This window comes from Barbus barbus (genome assembly GCF_936440315.1).
Source record: "Barbus barbus genome assembly, chromosome: 24".
NCBI lineage: Eukaryota > Metazoa > Chordata > Actinopteri > Cypriniformes > Cyprinidae > Barbus > Barbus barbus.
This window is the reverse complement of record NC_136752.1, coordinates 3,861,440-3,884,902: the sequence shown is the minus strand read 5'-3', so window position 1 is coordinate 3,884,902 and position 23,463 is coordinate 3,861,440. Positions and strand designations below refer to the sequence as shown.

The following is a 23,463-nucleotide window of genomic DNA, read 5'->3' as shown; positions in this document are numbered from 1 at the left end:
TGGGGTGGGGGTGTGGTCCATGTTTCAGGAGGTAGGGGTTTACATGGGGTTTCAGAGGGGGGCGGGGTGATTTGAGTTCAGGGCTCTCACCGCCTGGGGGAAAAAGCTGTTGAGTAGTCTGGCGGAGTGGGCTCTGATGCTCCGGTACCGTCTTCCTGATGGTAGGAGCTGGAAGAGACTGTGGGAGGGATGGGTGGAGTCCTTCACGATGCTGTTGGTTTTGCTGGAGCATCGTGTAAGGAAAATGTCCAGGATGGAGGGGAGAGGGGCACCGATGATCTTTGCAGCTGTGTTCACTGTCCGCTGGAGGGTCTTGCGGTCAGCAGCACTGCAGTTCCCGTACCAGACAGTGATGCAGCTGGTCAGCACAATCTCAATGGTGCCTCTGTAGAATGTGGTGAGGATGGGTGGAGGGAGACTTGCTCTTTTCTTGTGCCTTTTTGGAGAGTGACATGGTGTTGGTGGTCCACGTGAGATCCTCTATGATGTGCACCCCCAGGAATTTAGTGCTGCTGACTCTCTCCACAGTCGAGCTGTCGATGGTCAGTGGGGGGTGGTCAACGGAGTTTCTTCTGAAGTCCATCACAACCTCCTTTGTCTTCTCCACATTGAGGGACAGATTGTTAGTGCCACACCATTCAGCCAGCTGTGCCACTTCCTCTCTGTAGTGTGTTTCATCGTTGTTACTGATGAGACCTACCACTGTTGTGTCATCAGCAAACTTGATGATGTGGTTGGAGCTGGACTTGGCAGCGCAGTCGTGGGTCAGCAGTGTGAAGAGCAGCGGGCTGAGCACACAGCCTTGTGGGGCGCCTGTGCTCAGTGTGGTAGAGCTCGAGGTGTTGTGGCCGACACGGACTGACTGAGGTCTTCCAGTTAGAAAGTCCAGGATCCAATTACACAGGGAATTGTTAAGGCCCAGCAGGTTTAGTTTATTTATGAGCTGTTGTGGGATTATTGTGTTGAATGCCGAGCTGAAGTCAATGAACAGCATTCTAACATAAGAGTCAAGACCGAGACCAGAAAAGGGCTGCATCTGGTCTCGAGACTAAGAAAATATAAATACATAATAGTCATAAATTATATTAAATTGTAGTCTTTAAATCACTAAAACATATGCACAAATTCATGCTTTCATTTGAATTTTTCTACAGTATGTGTAAGCAGCTTACAGCAATGACAACATGGACAGAAACAAGGAAAATATCTGAAATTAAATTTGACAGCTCAGGCCTGTAATTAAAATGACTTGTTTTTTAGTCCTAACCTTGTGTTAATCTTCACTTTCAGGCAGCTATTTAAAGATAGAGAGAAGTAACTGGTTTTCACCTTTTATGGTCAGTGTTGTAATCTGATTAATATTTCCCAATTAACAGTTTTGTATATTTATGTAAATATCGCCTGCGAAGAGTAAATTTCTATGTTTTATAATTAAAGCAGCAAAAAGCTGTATTAGATAGTCTAGAATATGTAATGCATGTGTTCCCATGGGTAACACCAAGGTTTTAACCAGCATAACAACACTGTATTAAAGTGTCAGTCTGTGTGTCCAACATGTGCAGTTTTTTTCTATAATCTGCAGTGTTTGATCTCAACAATAGGATGCTATGTTATAGTGAGGTCAGCAGCAGCAATCAGAGATATTTTAGTATCTTAATTCATCTGTAATTTTCCCATCTCCAGCAGTGACCCAGTGCAACAGTAATTGTTACTTGCGCTAAGCTGCAAAAAGACTTTTTTATTTTTGTTAAAAACTATTATTTTCTCCATTCCAATATTTCCTATTATTCAACGGTTCAAGTTTAGAATCACTATGAAACTGTCTGAGTAGGCGGCATGAAACTGATTAAAATCAGAGACTGATTACAAATGACTATTACAAATAAATTCTGTTCTTCAAAAAAATCCTCTTGTGATGCACAGTCGTCCTCAACTGTGCTAATATTAAGCACCATAGTACCAAATTACCATATTTTAATGATTGCTTAAGGGTGAGATGATACACTGTGACAAATGATGCTTCGCCATCACAGGGAAAAACTGGATTATAAAAAGAGTATTTTAAACAGTAATAATCCTTTTGGATTAATTAAGCAGTATATTTTAGTAAAAAGAAGATATCAAGAAGTAAGATTTTCTGAAATAAATATGTTATGCTTATCAAGACAAATACTGTAAATACAGTAATTATGTGAATTATTATTTCAATTAAAAAAAAAAAAAAAATTTAATATACATTTACATTTATGAATTAAGCAGACGCTTTTCTCCAAAGGGGCTATACTTAAAAAAAAAAAAATGTATTTCTGTGATCAAATCTAAATTTTCAGCATCATTTCTCCAGTCTTCAGTGTCACATGATCCTTCAGAATGCATTCTAATATACTGATTTGCTGCTTACTTTTCTGATTATTATCAGTGTTGAAAACAGTTGTGCTTCATGTTTTTGTGGAAACTGATACATTTGATGAATAGTGTTCAAAATGTTAAAAGAACAGCATCTGAAATAGAATTATAAACCGTTTTAGTGTCGCTTTTGAATAAAAGTACTAATTAAAAAAAATATATATTTATAATAATCGTCAAAGAGACAATTACTGGCTTGACTTGGAAAAAAAAGTCATCTCACATCAACGGATAGTTCTGTCATTATTTACTCATCCTCCTGTTGTTCCAAAACTGTGTGAACTTCTTTCTTCTGAACACAACATTTTTGAAGAATAACCAAATAATTTAAGGTCCCCAATGACTTCCATAGTATTTTCTCCATGCTCCATCCAACAACTGTTTGATTAGCACCATTCTTCAACGTAGTCTCTTTTATCTTCAAGAGAAGAAAGAAACTCATACATGTTTGGAACACCTTGAGTAAATGATGACACAATGTTCATTCTTGGGTGAACTATCCCTTTAAGGCCATATAAGTGTCATTATTAATAGTCAACATCTTTTTGGACCATTAGTCATCAGGTGTCATGAGGGCCACAGCTTTCATTTGAACTGAGTGCTCTAAAACATCTATATTTTGATTCAGTCGTGACTGAAAGCTATCATATATCTGAGTGTTTAAACTTGTCCATTCATTTCCAAAGATGTGTTACTCCATTGACAGAATGACAGAGCCTTCAGCCAATCACAGCAGAGTGTAGGCATCGCTTCCTCTAAAGTCATTTCAGTTATAGGACCTCAGTGAGAACGCAATGAGCATATGAGAGGAAAATGAGATGCTGCCACTCTCTGAAACTTTATCTGCTGTTGAAAAATGACTGCTTAACACGCTATTTGATCTCTTATTTTTTATATTTGTTTTTGTAGTGTCAATTATTTTCTCATTTGAATTTTCCTGAGGCATCGCTGCTTCCTTAGAGAAAACACCCCTACTCTGAAGGCAGCATAATGATGTTGCTTAGCTTTCGGAACAGGCTTTGTGTCACATGATTGCGAAGCCTTAAAATGCCGTCTAGGGAAGCAGCTCACTAAGTTTCAGAAAAGAGTATAGAGACTGCATATAAATGCCAGTTCTGTTAAGGTAAGCTGGTACATTACAAGACTATCGAGAAGATGTGTGAGAACAAATGCGATGTCAAATGCAATATCCCTAAAGAAAAAGCAAAGCGACATGCAACTACCATTTTGGAAAAACTGATTCATGAGGAAGCCTGCCAAGCCCAACAGGACAGATCTACAACAGGCCAGAAAACAGCAGGGGGCATCCCGGGACCTACAGGACGTCTTGGCCAAGGAAAGAGGAAAGTGACAATCCTTTGTTTTCATACCATATGCCACACAGATCTTCACATTACAGGAACTGTTCTCTTTAAAAGCTGTATTGATCGGTGTCAGTAAAGTGACTAAAGATTTCAAAAACTGCAGTTCTTTTGAACTTTCTATTCATCAAATAATCTTTAAAAAAATGTATCAGAGTTTCCACAAAAATAGGACACATCACAATTGTTTTCAACATTGATAATAATCAGAAATGCTTTGAGAGCAGTAAATCAGCATATAAGAATGATTTCTGAAGGACCATGAGACACTGAAGACTGGAGCAATGATGCTGAAAATACAGCTCTGATCACAGAAATAAATGACATTCTTAAAATACAATCAAAAAGAGTCATTTTAAATCAAAATAATATTTACATCATTACTGATCTGACTGCATTTTTGATCAAATAAATGCAGTCTTGGTATAAAACAGTAATAATGTAAATATTATTTTATATATATATGCATATATATTAGCTCCTGCTACTCTGAACTCATATAAAGTAAAGTAAAGTCGTGACATATTGTCAAGTATGGTGACCCATACTCGAAATTGGTGCTCTGCGTTTAACCCATCCAAGTGCACACACACAGCAGTGAGTAGTGAACAAATGCACACACACACACACACACACACCGTGAACACACACCCGGAGCAGTGGGCAGCCATGCTGCAGCGCCCGGGGAGCAATTGGGGGTTCGGTGCCTTGCTCAAGGGCACCTCAGTCGTGGTATTGAGGGTGGAGAGAGCGCTGGACATTCCCTCCCCCCACCTACAATTCCTGCCGGCCGGAGACTCGAACCCGCAACCTTTCGATTACGAGTCCGACTCTCTAACCATTAGGCCACGACTTCCCCCATACAGTGCTATGCATAAGTTTAGGCACCCATGCTAAAGTTGACTAAAAAGAGAAATAAAAAATCATCTTTTGGAAATTGAACTTAATGCCTTAATTTAAAAAAATAGGAAAAATTCAACCTTTAAGGACACCAATTCTCTTTGTGAATGAATAATGCATCGTAAATAAATAAATGTTCTTCCTTAAAATACAGGGTGCATAAGTTTGGGCACCCCTATGTTAAATTCCCATAGAGGCAGGCAGATTTTTATTTTTAAAGGCCAGTTATTTCATGGATCCAGGATACTATGCATCCTGATAAAGTTCCCTTGGCTTTTGGAATTAAAATAGCCCCACATCATCACATAGAGATTGGCATGGAGTACTTTCCATAAGATCCTCTCTCAATGCAAATCAAACCAGCTATTAGGCTAACTGAAATAAAACCATGCCAATCTCTAGTTCAGCGCAGAGAGAGTACAAATCACATCTCTTTAATTTAAACTAGTTTAAAGCCATATAAATCAGAGCTGCTATTCTCATCAACACTGATGCAGAAACAGTGCAACAACAATCCAGTTTTCAATCCACAAATCACCCACATTTACCATAGTTTTACTGTAGTAACACTAACAGTAACAATGATACGGTGGCTGAAAAGTAGGATATTAATATTGAGTATTATTATATTATTAATATACTAAATATGTTAAAGGAGTAATGGAATATAATTATTCTATCAGTTGATGTGGATTTCATGTTTTTGTGCATTTTATCCCTAAGAAAATTGTAATTATAATTGAATAGGCCTTTAAAGAAAGAGCCATTTGTTCAGTAAATCATTGTTAAATTAAAAAAAGCTATTTATGTTTAGTTTTATTCCTCCTGCTCTACCAAAACCGTGCCAAACCGTGACGTCAAAACCGAGGTCGAACCGTCATATTTGTGTACCATTACAAGAGAAGAGTATGTGGTGGGTTTACAAATAGATTCACAACACACTCAGAACAAGGACGGGCCGCATTAGCAATGCTGAGAGCGGCTAAACACAGCAAACTCGAGGAGCTCCCACATGCTGTTTGTCAACGAGAACTCCAGCTGTGCTCCACAAAACAGCACTTTAGGAAACATATCTGTGTTAGTCTCTAATATACTCATATTTGAAATAAAAATGTAATAAATACACAAGCAAAGTGCATATGGGAGCGCTATAACTGAACCGAATATCAGTTTTTCAGCACATCACTGGACAAGCTCACTTAATGTGCCGTCTATATTTACACACTGCTTACCTACGGCATCAGAGATGCATTTGGGAAAAATGTTCCTTTCAGCATGGTAACCAAGCAAGACCAAACCAAGCGTCCCAAAACTAAGATGGATCTGAATTATGACTTAAAAAATGAGCTCACCAAAATCATTTATTCAACGTGAAATCAAAGCGGACACTATTTTGTCCTAATGCACATTCCTTATTGTGGATTTAACTTAATGCAAAGCTTTTCTATTGCATTGTAAAAAGTGCAATACAGAACTATTTTCAGTTATAGAAAAATATGTTCAATTATTATAGAGGTAAAATGGGACCTATGCGACTTTCTTTCTTCTGTGCACAAACAAAAATAGAAATATTTATGCAGAACTTGGACGGTGACTTATATAGACAAACTTTAGAAAGGACAAAATATGCACCTGATTTATGTGATATAATCCACATATTCTGAAGAAAAGGAATTATTATTCAGAGGAAGATTATTAATAAATCCAAGCTTGCGGTGTCTAAAGATGCCTTTTTTTCTGTGACATTTGTGAATTAAATCTGAGAGCTGCATTGAAGGGGAAGATGAGTCAAAGAGGGAGTAAAGCAGTCATATGAGCTACTTTTATTATATTTTTATGGTTCTTTTTGTTCGTTCTGGGGCTGACAGTATCTGACACTAAACCTTTCCTTTTGTGATTCATCAAAGATAGTCGGAGAGATGTGGAGAGATATGATGGATAATAAAAGATGGCATGATTTTAAATGTTGGCGGAAACACCTCATGGTAATATAGCATGTGCAAATGCCAAAAGTAATTCTTAATTAAATAAAGAGCAAACAGGAGTGTGTTTTTGTTATTGTTACTGAAAGGCACTCACGTTAAATTTAATGATGTCATAGATGAGGTATCGTGGGACGGGCTGCCCATTCACTTTGTCGATAATCATCTCCTGCAAAACAAGAAGGTGACAATAAGAAATGCAGATATACTGCCCATAAATCAAGCCTATAAACACCAACATGATGTAACAATGTAATTCAAAAACCGAAATATGATATTTAGCGTTAAAGCTCAAGCCCAGACAAGACTTAAAGAATAGTAGTGTTAATTTAATACATGAAGTCCACATGTCTGAGATCAATTAAATCTCTAATGTTTTATATTTAAACTTGACTAAGGCTGCAGAGAGTATTAAACTGATCTGTGACCTTTAAAAAGCACATTTTTATGGACAAAAATCCAATGGGAACATGGATCACTCTTATGTTTAATAATGAAGGTGATAACCTTGTTTTTGTGCTGCTTAGAGTCTCACAGCAGAGCAGCTAAAGGTGTGCTTGGGCATCCAGAAGAGGTATCCATTGTACAGGTGTTAATTTCTTTTTCGTTCAGTCCATCGAATACTCGTTTTGTTCTCGAGGTGAACACATCATTCACCTGCTGTCTTGAAATCACTGTTAGGACTTGAGTAGGCACCCATGATTCATCGAAGAGTCACATTATTTCTATTAAAATCAGTTCGACAAAATCATGGGCCTTCAACATTTTCAGTCATTTCAAGTTTAAATTGAGGGTTTTGGCATATATATACCACCACACTACTCTCAGGGTGGCTTGCACCAATAAAGATTGATCTAAGTCATGATTTATCTAATAATTAAAATAATCAGGATCCCATTATACCCCTCGTTTTAATCGTGGTTTTAGTTTTAGGATAAATTGAAATCTAAATTAACTTTAAATTAATTCAACTTAAATGAACTTGAATCCTTTTGTTTTCACTCTGATTGAAATCTCAATTAACCTCAAACTCACTGCTGTGGAGGTTTAAATAAATAAAAAAGCACATAACTGCACAATTAAACGTGGCCAACAGAACAGGCCTCTGAGATATATTCTATTTATAATAAATAAATATGTACATAAATTATTAAAAGGATTGATTAGGGGACTCATGACATGGATGGGCGGTACATTAGAGGACAGATTTAGCATGCATGGGAAGGAGAGATGGGGAGTTCACACACACACACACACACACACACACACTGCTGACAGCTGATCATTACTGCACCATGAGAAGATGCAGGACAGCGGTCAAAGGGGCATGACACAGCTGATCCGTGAACCTCCCCAACATGCTCATCATATTATATGTGCTCTTTCATCTTTTATTCAACTGTTTGCTTCTATTAATTGATACCAGGATTTGTCATGTCTTGTGAATTAGTTAGGTAGGTCCATATATATTTGGACACTGACACATTTTCATAATTTCAGCTCTATATGCCATCATCAAGATGAAACTGAAGTGCAGACTTTAAGCTTTAATTCAAGGGGTTGAACAAAAATATAACTGGGTTTCCTCCTTCATGATGCTTTGCCAGGCCTTGACTGCAGCTGACATTAGTTTTGTCTTCAGCGAGTGAAATGCTGCTCAGTCCGGTTGAGATCAGGACCTTGTGGTGAAGCCTCTGTATTTGCTCTGGCGAAGTCTTCTCTTGATTGTAGACTTTGACAGAGACACGTCACGGCTCCTGGAGAGTGTTCTTCTCTTGGCTGGATGTTGTGAAAGGGTTTTTCTTTAACATGGAGAGGATTCTCCGATCATCCACCACTGTTGTCCTCCGTGGACGTCCAGGTCTTTTTATGTTGTTGAGCTCACCAGTGCGTTCTTTTTTCTCAGAATGTACCAGACTGTTGATTTGGCCACTCCGAATGTTCCTGCTGTCTCTCTCTGATGGATTTGTTTTGTTTTTGAAGCCTAACAACTGTCTGTTTCACCTGCATGGAGAGCTCCTTTGCCCGCATGATGTGGGTTCACAGCAACAGCTTCCAAATGCAAATGCCACACTTAGAATCAACTCCAGACCTTTTACCTGCTAATTTCATGAAGAAATAACAAAGGAATAGCACACATTTGTCCATGAAATGGCTTTTGAGTCAACTGTCCAATTACTCATGGTCCCATGAAAGAGGGGGGAGGTACATATTAAAGAGCTGTAATTCCTTAACCTTTCCTCCAATTTTAATGCAAATGCTCTCAAATTAAAGATCAGCGTGTGCACTTTAAGCTCATATTCATTATATAACTGCAACCCGAATATGTTTTGGTCACCCGTGAGCGTCCATTAAGTGTAGGAATAGAGGGCATCCTCTCCATCTAACCTGATTAACAGGCTTTCAAACAGTGCAATAACTCACCCCATCCAGAAGCGTGTTGGAAAGGTGGATGCGAAGATCCTTCCGGAAAGGAAACTCCAGGTTGGCTATGTGAAAGACCGAATTGTCTCTGTCAATCATATAGACTTCGTCTTTTCCATCTATCAACATCATGTACCTGTAAAACACAAGAGACACAGTGAGGTGACTGAGTTTAATTTACCCCTACCCCAAATATATGTATGTTCCTGTTTTTTGGCTGGTTGTATGTTCATTTGGAACGGAGGCAAAAATAGTTTGCGTGGTACTTTCTGTGTGACTTTTTATTACTAATTTTGGTAAAAAGTAAAACTTTGGATTGATGATTACGCAAAAAGGTTGGCATAGAGAGCATATTATGGACCCCTTGAGGATCCTAACAAAGACCACCAAAAACAAAGAGTTAACCAATAAGAAACACAGTGTTACAGGTAAACGATGCAAGGTCAAGAAGCATTGAATGGAAAATGTTGTGGGCGCAAAAGCAGAAGGAACAAGATGTAAACAAGTCTGGCCAGATTTAGCAGCTTTCGGCTGTTTACGAGCAGAAATTAGCAGCTGAAGAGAAAAGCACTGATTGAGAACATACGTCCCGGCGGCATGGACACGGCAGGAACTGATGAGCAGCGATGTCTCGTTTCATGTGGTTCACTGCCATCAGAAAATTTAATTAAGTATAATTAAACAACGAAAAAATAAATCAGATGAGGTTTAGTCTCCAGAGGCATTCTCTGCAGTCATGTTTCCAGCATAGAAGATAAACTGAAGACGATCGACTCTAAAAGCAGAATACAAACAGGACACGAAGCAAAAGGAGGCCCTGAGAAAGCAGGCAGCTGAAAGAAAGAGGAATATAAGCTGCATCAGGATGTAAAATAACTTTAGATGCATCCAGAGCAAGCTGACGGATGGACCGATAGAGCGTGAACATCACTAACGCTTGGATGGAGAGGTTTGTACGACAAATCCCTTACTTCCGAAGTTTCCATAGGCTCAAACGGAGGCTTGCACATGTATGATGACAGCACTATTAACAGGTGCCGTCACATTAACAAAATTTCATGGGCAAAAACAGTGCATAGTCTGTTGTTGATAGTGATGTATGAAGCACAGCTCACACAGAAATCACATTCAAACCAAGCAGCTTTCTGTTAATGTCATGGTGAAGTATGAGCAGTGTGAAACGTGAAGCAAGAAAACCCGGGGTTAAGAATGACCCAGGGTTAACTAAAAAGCCCTAGATATTCTATATAGACGGATTATTCAATTTATTCATTAGTAGAATTACAGATGAAAATTTAATTACTCATTCATTAACCAGGCTGCAAAATAAACCCACAACGAGCATCAAATCAGAGTAACTTGGCTGTTAAGCCAATAACTCATCATCTGGCTGCTAACTTTATAAGAACCTTTAACATTACATGGTTTAACCGCACTGACGCAAATGACACGAATAACGCATCTATCACAACTCACACTTATTTGGAAAATGATCAGTTTTTCTCTCTCAAGCTTGTTGGGACACATTTACATGAATCCATTATATGTTCATGATAAAATGCGATCGAGTCTCTTCAGAAAAATGTGGACTAAACTGCTAAACCGAATGTTTTGACGTGTCAAACGGTATTATTTGCATAGATTGTCAATGGAGGACAGAACTATCTGAAGATAAATGAAAGTCATATAGTTTTAGAAAAACATGAGGATGAGCAAATTATGTTTTTAATTATGGTAAATAATAACAACATAAAATAATAACAGAATTTTCATTTTTTGCATGAACTATCCCTTTAAATAAATAAATTAAATATATAAAATACAGTTTCATGGACAATTTATGGTTAGTAAATTTGGTCACACTTTATTTTAAGGTCCAATTCTCGCCATTAACTACAACTTTTGCCTCAAACTCCTAATTTGCTGCTTATTAAAGGCCAAGTTCACCCAAAAATGAAAATTTGATGTTTATCTGCTAACCCCCAGGGCATCCAAGATATAGGTGACTTCAGTCATATAATGGCAGTCAATGGGACCCACTTCTTTGAGAGTCAAAAAAGTCTATATATATACACACACACACTTATAGCAGATAAACATCAAATTTTCATTTTTGGGTGAACTATCCCTTTAAGATAATTGTTAAGTTTAGGTATTAGGTTGGATTAGGGATGTAGTATATGCTCATGCAGAATTTGTGCTTTATAAGTACTAATAAACAGCCAATATCTTAATAATAGGCATGCTAATAAGCTAATAGTGAGAATTGGTCCCTAAACTACAATTCATCACATATTGAAAACTGATGTAACATCAGAGCCCCAAAAAACCAACAATTGTCCAACAAAAAAGAAACCCATCAGTCCTCGTCTTTGCTCTAAGCTCCTTTAATTCCCTGCCGTTTGGTCATTATTACAGAGCGCTCTGCTGGACGTCCCCCGAGCAAACCATCACACAGTGATTCTCTGTAAGCCATGAGTGGCCAAAGCACAGGATAATGGGCTTGTTAGAGCAGATCTCCAGTTAAAGAGATCAGCGAGGTCTTTTAAATGTCTCAGTGACGGAGCGGAGCATTCCTCTGTCAGAGAGCCGTGGCTGTTCTGCTCAACTTTCAACCGAGTTTGGATCACTGTGACACACCAAACCCGCTCATTCGCTTCTGCCAAGCCATAGAACATGCTGCAAGGTGCCAACTGTGCTGCTTCTGAGCAGATCTGTCTTATGGATGAGTGTTTAATGATGTTTGAGCACATGAGCCAGCAGGAGCGCAGAGACACGGTTCACATCATTACAGCAGACAAGCTCATGCAGAGCTGCCATAAAATGACCTAGACCATCATTAAATGGCCCTCTATGAGCGCCAGACTCCGACATTATTGAAACGGCACAAGAAAATTACACTGAAGATCATCAAAAGAATAATTAAAAAAAAAAAAACATCTAATATTTTGTGGGCATTAATGTTATCAGTGTTAACTAAAATCTTTTTAATTAAAAGATAACAAAAGGGAGACAAAAAAATACAAAATAACTCCGGGTCAGATTTAATTAATCTCATCCAAGTCTGACTTCTGGCTTTCGGTGCAGAAAAGTGTCTGAATAACACACACAACCTGCCAAAGCTCACTATGACCTACAAGTCTGGGTTTGGACTTCCTAAAAAGGCACTGTAAGAAACCTGAAAGGCACGCTGAGATTGTTTATATGTGCCATTAAGGCTTGTAAAGTACAGCCATCTGCAGGAAACGTTTCACATCTTTAGCTGATCCAAGCAAAAACCTTAAAATAATAATAGAATCAATAATAATACAAGTTGGTCACTCCAAACTGTAAGTTTCATCAAGTTCAACAAGGCTGCATTTATTTAATCAAAAATACAGTATAAAGAAATAAATATTGTGAAATGATTTTTACCATTTAAAATACCAGTTTTCTAATTTAATTTAGTTTTATTCCTGTGATGCAAAGCCTTCAGAAGTCATTCTAATATGCTGAAATTCAATATTTTTGTGGAACCGGCGATCCATTTTTTCCAGGATGAATAGAAAGTTCCAAATAAATTATTTATTTGAAATAAGAATCTTTTGTAACATTATAAACATCTTTAATGTCACGTTTGATTCATTTAATGCGCCCGTGTTGAAAAAAAAAGTAATTTCTTTTGAAAAAAAAAACCCTCAAACTTTGAATATGTAATTATTGTGACTAAAAACATCCCCTCCAGATGAAAACATTAGTTAATCCAAGCTGCAAAAACAACTTCAACTTTAAATTATCCTTAACAACATAACCATGATCTCATTAACATATGACCTCTGACATTTACATATCATCTATTCAGTAATCAGCAAATTCATGCACTTCATTTGCATATTGAAAAGTACAACAGCAAAAATAGCCTTTTTAATTATAAGAGTTAGAGAGGAGGTGGTCAAAAATAGCCACAGAGCCATAAGGAAAATCGTGAACTAAATCTTTCTTTAGGAAAACTCTTAAGGACATTGGGAAAGTGTAATATGGCTATAAAAAAAAGATGGCCTTTTTGAGCTATCTCTGTTTTTCTAGTGCGATGCCACAGTGGTTGTGACATGTGTAGCTCCTAGCTGGAAGCGTTTGTGTTGGTGTTTTAGCGTAGCGTGTGAACGGCACAGGACTTCAGTCGCTGGACTCACCGCGTGCCGTCTGCTTTCCAGCTGACTTTATAAGCGTTCTGCTCCAACAGACGAATGTTCCTGCGGTCCATCGATACAGGCTGAGCACCAGGAAACCCAGATCTGACAGACAGGCACAGAAAAATAAACACATGGGATTATGGGACACATTGCTGGGTGGTTTTAATTGATCTCCACTCATCAGTGAAAGTGGTCACGGCTGCGGTTTCATCAGGACAATAACTCACGGCAGACTTCAGCACTTTCTATTAATAGAGTACAAAAATGTTTTGCATTACTTATTAGGCACAAATACTATAATCTTCATTATATCATAGAGATTCACCATATATATTTTCTAAAACATGTTATTGATTGACAGCTCATCCATGCATGTGCTTCTTTTTTTAAGATTTATTTTTTGATAAATGGACCACAAAACCAGTCATAAGGGTCAATTTTTCGAAATTGAGATGTATGCATCATCTGAAAACTGAATAAATAACCTTTCCACTGATGTATGGTTTGTCAGGACGATATTTGTCTGAGATACAACTATTTGAAAATCTGGAATCTGAGGGTGCAAAAAAAAAAAACTAAATATTGACAAAATCTCCTTTAAAGTTGTTCAAATGAAGTTCTTAGCGATCCATATTACTAATCAAAAATGAAGTTTTGACAGTAGGAAATGTACAAAATAGCTTCATGGAACATGATCTTTACTTAATATCCTAATGATTTTTGGCATAAAAGAAAAATCAATAATTCTGACCCATAAAATGTATTTTTGGCTATTGTTATAAATATACCCCAGCGACTTAAGACTGCTTTTGTGGTGCAGGGTGATCTTAAAACATGTTAGTGCCTTTATTTTGTCTCAAGTTGCACACCAGTAATGTTTTTTCTAAGGCACGTTTGTAAAAATGACTTTAATTGAACAATGGCCTAATCCTGGCTTAGTCTAAGCCCTGTCTGTGAAACCAGGCCTTTATTTCATTGAGCCTTTTTCCAAGAAAAAGTCTTATTTTGTTCCCTATTTGTGCCCCACACGCATTTACAGTCCTCACAATCGGAATGGTTTCCATTGCTAGACATATCAGTCACACGGGGTCAGAGCAGGAAACCATCTGTGGGGGTTAAAAGCACATACACACACACACACACGCGGACAGACTCACTTGTCCCACTCAGAGAACTCCTGACACTTCCTCTGGGTCAGGCCGAGCTTGGGCTGTGACATGACTTGAGTGACTCCTTTGACAGAAACTCCTTCCAGAAACACAGCGTGCTGAGACACAAACAAACAAACACTCCTCACATCTGCACACTAATATTTCAGAAGGAAAGGAAGTTGATACCCGGGACACTAAACAGAAAAGTCTAGGTTATATCGCGCTGATACATGAGCCTTATTAACGAGCTGTGCTGTATTAAACCAGGGGTTTTCCTTCAAGACTATGCCAGAATGAGCTGAAATGAGTTTCTCTCACCAGTTTTAGCCGTTCTTTCTTCTTCTTGCTCTGACTGGAGTGAGAGGAGCTGGGCTCGGAGCCCTGAGCCGTGGCATTCCCATCATCGTCCACATCTTCATCCTCCTCCTCGTCGAAGCACCATTCAGGGAGAGCAGGGGCGGGCGGCGCGTCCTCCACGTCCCCGTAGCGGCGGAAGAGCTCCTTCAGATATTCGGCTTTATAGATGCCCGGCGGCCGAGCCTGAGCGAACGCTGCCACAGCGGCCTCGATACTGACACGACAAAACACACAACACACACTCATGCTGCGAATTCAGGACACACCGCGCAATCATTTTAAAAGACATATCTCCGTTTGCGTTGAACTTTCAGCGCCGTAACTCTGCAGATATTGTCAAACAGCAACATTACACACTAACTTTAAAAAAAGTGATCGCAATCAACCACCCCTTTAAAACCATTTCGTCTTATTTTATTTTCTAAACTAAATTACATATTTCTGTTGTTCACGAGTACTTATTTTTTATTACTTGGGGTCAGTCATTTTTAATAGTTGTATTCATGCATTAAATTGATCAAGTGACAATTTATACAAAAGTATTCCATTTTTGTTTTACAATCCTAAAAATTATCACGTTTTTCACAAAACATATTCAGCAGCACAACTGTTTTAAACACTGATAATGATCAGAAATGTTTGTTGAGCAGTAAATCAGTATATTATAATGATTTCTGAAGATCATGTGACACTGAAGACTGGAGTAATGATGCTGGAAATACAGCTTTGCCATCACAGGAATAAATTACATTTTAAAATATATTAAGAGTTTTAATATTGTAATAACTCACAGTAATAAACTACATTCTACAGCATTTTAAATACTATTCAAGAGGTTATAATAAATTGTAATATTTCTCAATTACCGTTTTTAAATGATTTTTGATCAAATTGGTTTAAATAAGAGACATCACAAAAAACCTGAACTTTTGTTGTGTTGTGTGTATTGTTAATTATACATCATTTAATTTAACAAATACCAAAATTCCTTTAAATTTTGTACAAGAAAAATCAAATATTCAAGATACAATTTTAAAGATATGCACTTTTATACACTGATAAATATTAGCAAGCTCTGAAATACATTGAAGAAAAACAGTAAAATGGCCAAAAATAAAACATAAATAAATACAAAATTCCCCTGAGAGAGAATTGTGCTTAAATCTCAACTGGATCTTTATACAAGTTAGTGCAGAATCACCCACTTATAATAAAGCTCAAAGTCTACTGAATAAACATTATTAATGCTTCAGTGATTATGAGATAAGACCATACACTGGCTGCCAGATATCATGTTTATATTCATGGCATCACTACAAACGTGTCTTCTGTCTTATATAATATGATATAATACGCACTTGCTAAGCCACCCTAAAAATGACAGATGAATTTCTTTAAGCTACAGCAGTATTCACAAACTTGGAGGAAAACAACTGCATGGCATCAAAATAAAAACTACAGAATAATGAAAGATTTACAATAAACCAATTAAAACCTCTCCTCAGTACAACGCAGCCTTTTCTTACATGCTTGGCTGAACGTAATGAAGTATTGATTAGCCAAAGCAGGAGACGGGATTTACAAACTCAAGAGTAACGCCATATGAAGTGCTCTTACAGGCTGTTACACAGACCAACTGCTTTGGTTTCAGGACCAAAATATAGATCCAGTGGCCACCCAAAACAGTACCGTTACTGATCATCAAATAAAAATGTCCTAAAACTCGAACACTGTTAATATTCCCATGCATTACATTAATAAGAGATGAGGCTGAATAGCAGAAAGCCAACCTGAATTTAGCCTAACGTATTCTAAATCATGTTTTTGTTCATGATGTCTGAGGATGATTTTAACATTTGCTATATCCTTATATTGCAGTTAGGCTAGTTGTATTTTATTATTTGCATTTAGCATATTTTCAGTGCTGTCCACAACTCAATCAAAACAGAGCTGTGATGAGATGCACTCAAAACCAATCAAATCCATTTTATTTCTTGCCAACAAGCTCCAGTGAGAAAGTCAGACAGCAGGAACAACAAGCAGTGATCTCTAATGCACTGCAAACACAATAAAGACTCGTTTGGAGAAGAAGCCCGAGGCCGGAAACCGGACCTTAACATAATAACCTTCACACATATGATAAAACTAGCTTTTTTTTACTAAAATATGTAATAAAGATGATATAATATTTATATACAGTTGCATGCGAAAGTTTGGGAACCCCTTGCAGAATTTGTGAAAATGTGAATAATTTTAACAAAATAAGAGAGATCATACAAAATGCATGTTATTTTTTATTTAGTACTGTCCTGAGTAAGATATTTTCCATAAAAGATGTTCACATATAGTCCACAAGACAAAAAAATAGCTGAAATTATTAAAATAACCACATTCAAATGTTTGGGAACCCTTGGTTCTTAATACTGTGTGTGGTTACCTGGATGATCTACGACTGTTTTTTTGTTTTGTGATGGTTGTTCATGAGTCCCTTGTTTGTCCTGCAGATTCTTCAGTTTTCCAGCATCTTTTGGATGTTTGAACCCTTTCCAGCAGTAACTGTATGATTTTGAGATCCATCTTTTCACACTGAGGATGATTGAGGGACTCAAACACAACTATTAAAAAAGGTTCAAACACCCACTGATGTTCCTGAAGGAAACACGATGCATTAAGAGCCGGGGGTGAAAACTTTTTGAATTTGAAGATCAAGGTAAATTGTACTTAATTTGTCTTCCAGGAAACATGCAAGTACCTTTTGTTGCTTCCAAAGTGCAGAACTAAATGGAAAAAAATATATATTTCAACAAAATAAGAAAATATGGACATCTTCATTCTGTTCAAAAGTTTTCACCCCCCGGCTCTTAATGCATCGTGTTTCCTTCTGGCGCATCAGTGAATGTTTGAACCTTTTTTAATTGTTGTGTTTGAGTCCCTCAATCATCCTCAGCGTGAAAAGATGGATCTCAAAATCATACAGTTACTGCTGGAAAGGGTTCAAACATCCAAAAGATGCTGGAAAACTGAGGAATCTGCAGGACCTGGAGGATTTTTCTGAAGAACAGAGCTCAGTTTAACTGTTCAGAACAAACAAGGGAGTCATGAACAACCATCACAAAACAAAAAAATAGTCGTAGATCATCCAGGTAACCACACACAGAACCAAGGGTTCCCAAACTTTTGAATGTGGTTATTTTAATAATTTCAGCTATTTTTTTGTCTTGTGGACTATATGTTAACATCTTTTATGGAAAATATCTTACTCAGGACAGTACTAAATAAAAAATAACATGCATTTTGTATGATCTCTCTTATTTTGGTAAAATTATCCACATTTTCACAGATTCTGCAAGGGTTTCCCAAACTTTTGCATGCAACTGTACACTATCGCAAGTTTAGGGGTTGGTAAGATTATTTGAAAGAAAGGCTACATTTATTTTGCCAAAGATACAGTAAAAACAGATCAGTGCAGAAAAAACTAACTGTAATATTGTGAAATATTATCAATTATCAATAAAAAAATGATCGTAATATATCGTAATTTATTGCTGTAATCAAATTTTCAGCATCATTACTCCAGTCTTCAGTGTCACATGATCCTTTAGAAATCATTCTAATATACTGATTTGCTGCTCAAGGACATGTCTGATTATTAAATATCTTCATCTCCTGCTGGCCGTCACACGGCTCTTCTCATATACTAGGATGACAAGAAGTTAGGGATGTAACGATTCACTCAACTCTTTTTAACAAAATGAGATTTAAGACACATAAATTACATGTGTCCTTTTATGATTGCTTGGACAAAATGCTGCATATTTCTTTGTGAAACTGAAATATAACACTATATACTAATATAGCACTTGCATATTATTGCTCTTTTGTTGGTTTTGATTGCTTCTATTGCCCTCATTTGTAAGTCGCTTTGGATAAAAGCATCTGCTAAATAACAAAACTAAAACAAACCCCAAATCAAATAAATAACACAAATAAAAGAAATCGGTCCCACTTTATATTAGCTGGCCTTAACTACTATGTACTTACATTTAAATTAATCATTAGATCCAATGCACTCATACATGTTTTTACATTGTACTTATATTTTTTTAAATACCTATATGTAATTACATCTGTAATTAATTTCTGTAATTACATTTATAATTACACTGTTGACCCACCCCTTAAACCTACCCATACCACCCTAACCTATCCCACCTCAATAGCAGCAAGTGTTTTGCAATACAGTATGAACACAATAAGCACATTATACTTATTTTTTGATGTAAATACATAGTTAAGGCCACCTAATATAAAGTGTGACCAAGAAATCTCTTCATATAAGCAAAATAAGGATTTGTCTGTGCTCTTTCCATTTAAAATTAGAGGCAACCACTGCATTTTAATCACGATCTAAACAAAGATGCTGCATACATGCAACATGAGCAGTTTTTAAACTAAACTAGATTGTATCATTTAGAAATTTGAAGCAAAAGTAGAATGGTCTGACTTCAGTTTTGTGACACTATACATAAAATACATCTATATGAAACTGAAACAGCAGACGAGCTGAACGAGACGCAGATTCAGTCTCAATGGCATGTAGCCTTCAAGTACTTGAATCGCTATTTGACTGGCAGACTGCTTCCTCGTTCATGAATATTAATTGATCGGTTAGCAAGCTTCCCTGAGCATCTAGTCCAGTCACAAGAAATGAATATTCATGAGCCAAGCCTTCTTTCCAAACCCTGCCTGTCAGCTAATCAGGCAGGCCTACAGAGCAAACCTTGTGTAACCCGATTAATATTCATGAGCCAAGCCATGGCAGCCCAGTCTGTACTACTGATGGAAGAGAAAAACTGCCTTGTTTCTGTTTTGATATTAACCTTATACCGTTTCATTGACCTCTCTAGTTAAAAATGAGAAGAAGAAAGTCCAATTTGGATGTCGATCAGTTGAAAATGCTGTTACAGTATGTCAGTCAGTATTGGCTAGCACCGTTTTATATTCTGCTCAGCTGTGCTCTCAGGATTTTCTCCACTGTACAATCACGAACACTGACCGTAGGTGATAGACGTAAAGCCTTCACTTCGAAGCATGTTTTTTTAATGTGCTCTCATTGAAAATTCAGCAGATGGCTCCAAGGAAGACCTACTACTGTTCCAAGCCTTTCCATTTATAGATTACAACGTGAAGTCTGCTGGAGACTCAGAGACTTAGAAATGACTTTTAACTTCTTCCAAAGTGAAAGACGTCAGCAGCGTTTTTCGGATCTCTTCTGGAAACATTTTTTTTGCTTTAAGAGTGACTCTGATTGCCATATTTCTTTCTTCATTTATGGGCAAAGACAGGTAACAGTTGATCACCAGAACAACAACACAATACGTGATGTTTTACGTATTTGATTTTTTATTTAGTGCATTATCGTGCTGCCACAGAGAATGATGGGTAAGTTATTCATATTTAAGCTGACTAAAAGAGTAGATTTTCATATCTTCCACTATGAATCTTCATCTGACAAGCCTCCCACTCAGAAAAGCTGAACTTTAAGTAAATTTAGAGTTTCCTATTGTAATTAAGACATTGTGGTGATTCAGCATGTCTTTTTCAGGCACTCAGATCACGTTTTAAAAAAGGGTCAAGAGTGTGTAACCAAAGAAAATGGCATTTTTCTGTCCTGTTTTTAACCCCCCTCATCAGAATGCTGTAAGAATTGTAGACTAGGAAGTAAACGCCCACTGCTGCGATTGTGTTTGACAGCGTGCATACCTCACAGATGTGATTTAGGTCAAAAATGCAACATCATAAAAACAGTTACTAGGGCTGCATGATAAATCGAAATGAATTTAGGCAAAAGCTGCGACTGACATGCATCAAAAATAACGTTTTTCATTTGGTTTCTGCGTAGACCTGCATTTGCTGCTCTTGTCATTTACCTACTTTGGGCCAGTTTTACTAAACAGGGCAAATTAGCGTGAGCGCGCAATTCCAAAACATTGCGGGTGATTTACTAACAATGCACAAATGAAAGAACACCGACACAACATCTAATTTATATATCGACCAACGCAATATACCAAGTGCAGCACAAATTAGCGTAGTCGCAAATAAAGAATAAAGAAATAAATAAGCCACAGTACGTTGAAAATAAAGTACTGGAGGCCAGAAACTGTTGCACTCGCGCCATGGCGGAGTCTCTGTTTACACGGCGGCGGAATTTGCAAGCGCAAAGACTGAACGTGTCCCCAGAGAGGAAACAGATCTGCTCGTGCGTGTGCAAATAGGCTAATTCTGATACATGCAATGACTATCCATCATGACATTTAGGCATGTTTATATATATATGTAGCCTACACAAGAATAATCTTTTACATTGTAATCCTTTAATTTGTAATATTTGGCATGTTTGTGTGCTGCTGCAAAAGACGGTTTGCGCTGGCGATGACAAAGTTGAGTTCTGAAACTTAGGATGTTTTTATAGTAACATGACCTCTTATATATCAAACGATCAAGGCAATTTTGATTTCTCAGTCAATGATCCCTTTAAAGAGGACCTATTATGCAAAAATCACTTTTATAAGGTGTTTGAACACAATTATGCGTCAGGGGAAAAACAGCAAGGAGGCTGCATTAACGTTTCAATAATGTATTGATTTCGCTCTCAAGTTCACAGATCGAGATGTCGGAAAGCGCATCCTGTTTGTGTTTGCTTTCATTCTTTTACAAAAGCGCAATGTTTTGTTGTTATTGTGAGTGCACACAAATAAACGTAGAGTCTTTACAGATTTAAAAGATGTATTACTCTTATCTGTATTACCAGAAGTGACTTTTTATTTTAAGAGCAAGTGACCGCACCGGCACCTGTAGCACTCTCTGCAGGACAGATGAAGTTTTAGCGACTACGCGGCTGATAAAATTTTGGTCAACCAAGCCTCTTCTCGTCGACTAACGGTTAGTCAACTACTAGGGAGCAGCCCTATCTCCGTGTAATTCATTAATGATCATATATCATGCACAGTACAATCAGGTGACTGACTTTTAAACCGAGTACATTTTGTGTAAAGATAACAGGCTTGTACTAATAGTGGAATGTTTATTTGCAAAGACCAGCCGGAGCTTGACCTCCTGAAGTGGCAATTTTAACAAGCTATAAAAAATGATCTGTGAGGTATTTTGAGCTAAAACTTCACATATATGCTCTGGGGACATCAGAGACGTATTTTACATCTTGTAACAAGGGCCATAATAGGTCCCCTTTAATCTAAAGAACTTGTTTTCCACTGTAAACAACCTTTTGTCCAACGGAAAGGTTTCATGAATGTTATACAACTTTGGTATTGGTAACAGAGCTTGGTATTATAATACAGCCTATTCTGTCTCCAGTGTCACAGACAGGTACTTTCAGTGCAGACAGCTTCATTGATCGGATTCTTTGGGGTTTGTTTATTCACGTTGCAATGCATTATAATCAGTGCAGACGTGTTGCTTGTTTATGGTTGACCGGTGATATCACAACTTGCTGCATTAAAATAATTCAGCTGATGAGCAGCAACAGCTTCCAATGGCTCATCTGATTCAGAGTCAGAACAATCTGTTTTATATTTTTATTGTTTTGACAGATTTCGTTGCATAACGTGGAGCTGTTACTGCACTGATGTCAGATGCATTTATTTGTAATGAATAATTTTCGATTTGTCTCCATCAGTCCAAACAAAAACAGAAAATCAAATGAGATGATGCCACTTTCATTTGTAAAGTATTTAATTTACTGGACTTTCAACAAAATTGGCATTACTATATGCTTATATAATACATAGAACAATTTAGTAGGGATGGGTATCGTTTAAATTTTACCGATACCGATAGCGATACCGATATTGATACTGCTTACCGATACCGATAGTTATCAATACTGTTATTGATACTATTTGGTGCAAAAAGATATGATGTGAAAAGTTATTTTATTACTGCTGAACTTTAGCAACTGTATTAAAGTTCTTCAGTCAGGAGCAGGGATTTATTTTCCTTGTGTGTTTTAGACAGTATTAGTGAAATCAGACTAAAATAACCAAGTAATCATGTGCTGTTTGACCAGCCTTTAGTGTAACTTGCGCACGCTTCAGGTGCACGCGCTCTGAACAAGCGCACGTCAGAGCAGCACGCAAATTAAATGTTTAACCGCCCGGCAAGGCTTTAAACTAAAGCACATGCAAATAATGTACTTTTGTGATTGTGGATAAGTGCAGTGTCTCATAACTCTGCCGCTGAGTCAACATTTGATGTGAATGTGTCTTCCAGTTGGAGCTGGAGCCGGGAGACATGGTAAATACAGCGCATTGCTTGAGGTAGATGTTGTGTTTTGTTAGTAAATGTTTCATTATATTACTAGTGTTGGCTCCTTTGTTCACTATTACGCTACTGCATATATTGCATCTGACACTGGTGTCGCTTTAGTTTTGTAACGTGAGCCCACACTTTCGAACGTTTCACTCGTGTCCCGAAGCTTACCGGTTGACCCAATTACTTACCGGTCCAAAAAAATACCGATTCTCGGTAGCCATCCCTACAATTTAGGGTTGAATTTCCAGGAAAAATAACCATATGCTATATGTACATTACTGTTCAAATGATTTTTTTAAATTGTTATTATAGATTTTCAAATATTTTTGAAAGAAGTCTCTTCTGCTCACTAAGGCTTAAGCAAAAATTTGATTAA

General features: G+C 37.4%; 1 protein-coding gene across 4 annotated transcripts in view; it reads right to left on the bottom strand.

Moving 5' to 3' along the window:
* The window catches only part of LOC306843376 (mRNA-capping enzyme), a 136,295-nt gene that overhangs the window by 68,939 nt on the left and 43,893 nt on the right, over positions 1–23,463 (bottom strand). For all 4 annotated transcript variants that reach the window (XM_079374830.1, XM_079374829.1, XM_079374828.1 and 1 more), the window contains 5 exons: positions 14,715–14,967; positions 14,403–14,512; positions 13,246–13,347; positions 9,074–9,209; positions 6,747–6,818 (listed from right to left, as the gene is read on the bottom strand). In XM_079374830.1, coding sequence (XP_079230956.1) covers positions 6,747–6,818; positions 9,074–9,209; positions 13,246–13,347; positions 14,403–14,512; positions 14,715–14,967 — 673 coding nt within the window. The remainder of the gene's footprint in view (positions 1–6,746; positions 6,819–9,073; positions 9,210–13,245; positions 13,348–14,402; positions 14,513–14,714; positions 14,968–23,463) is intronic.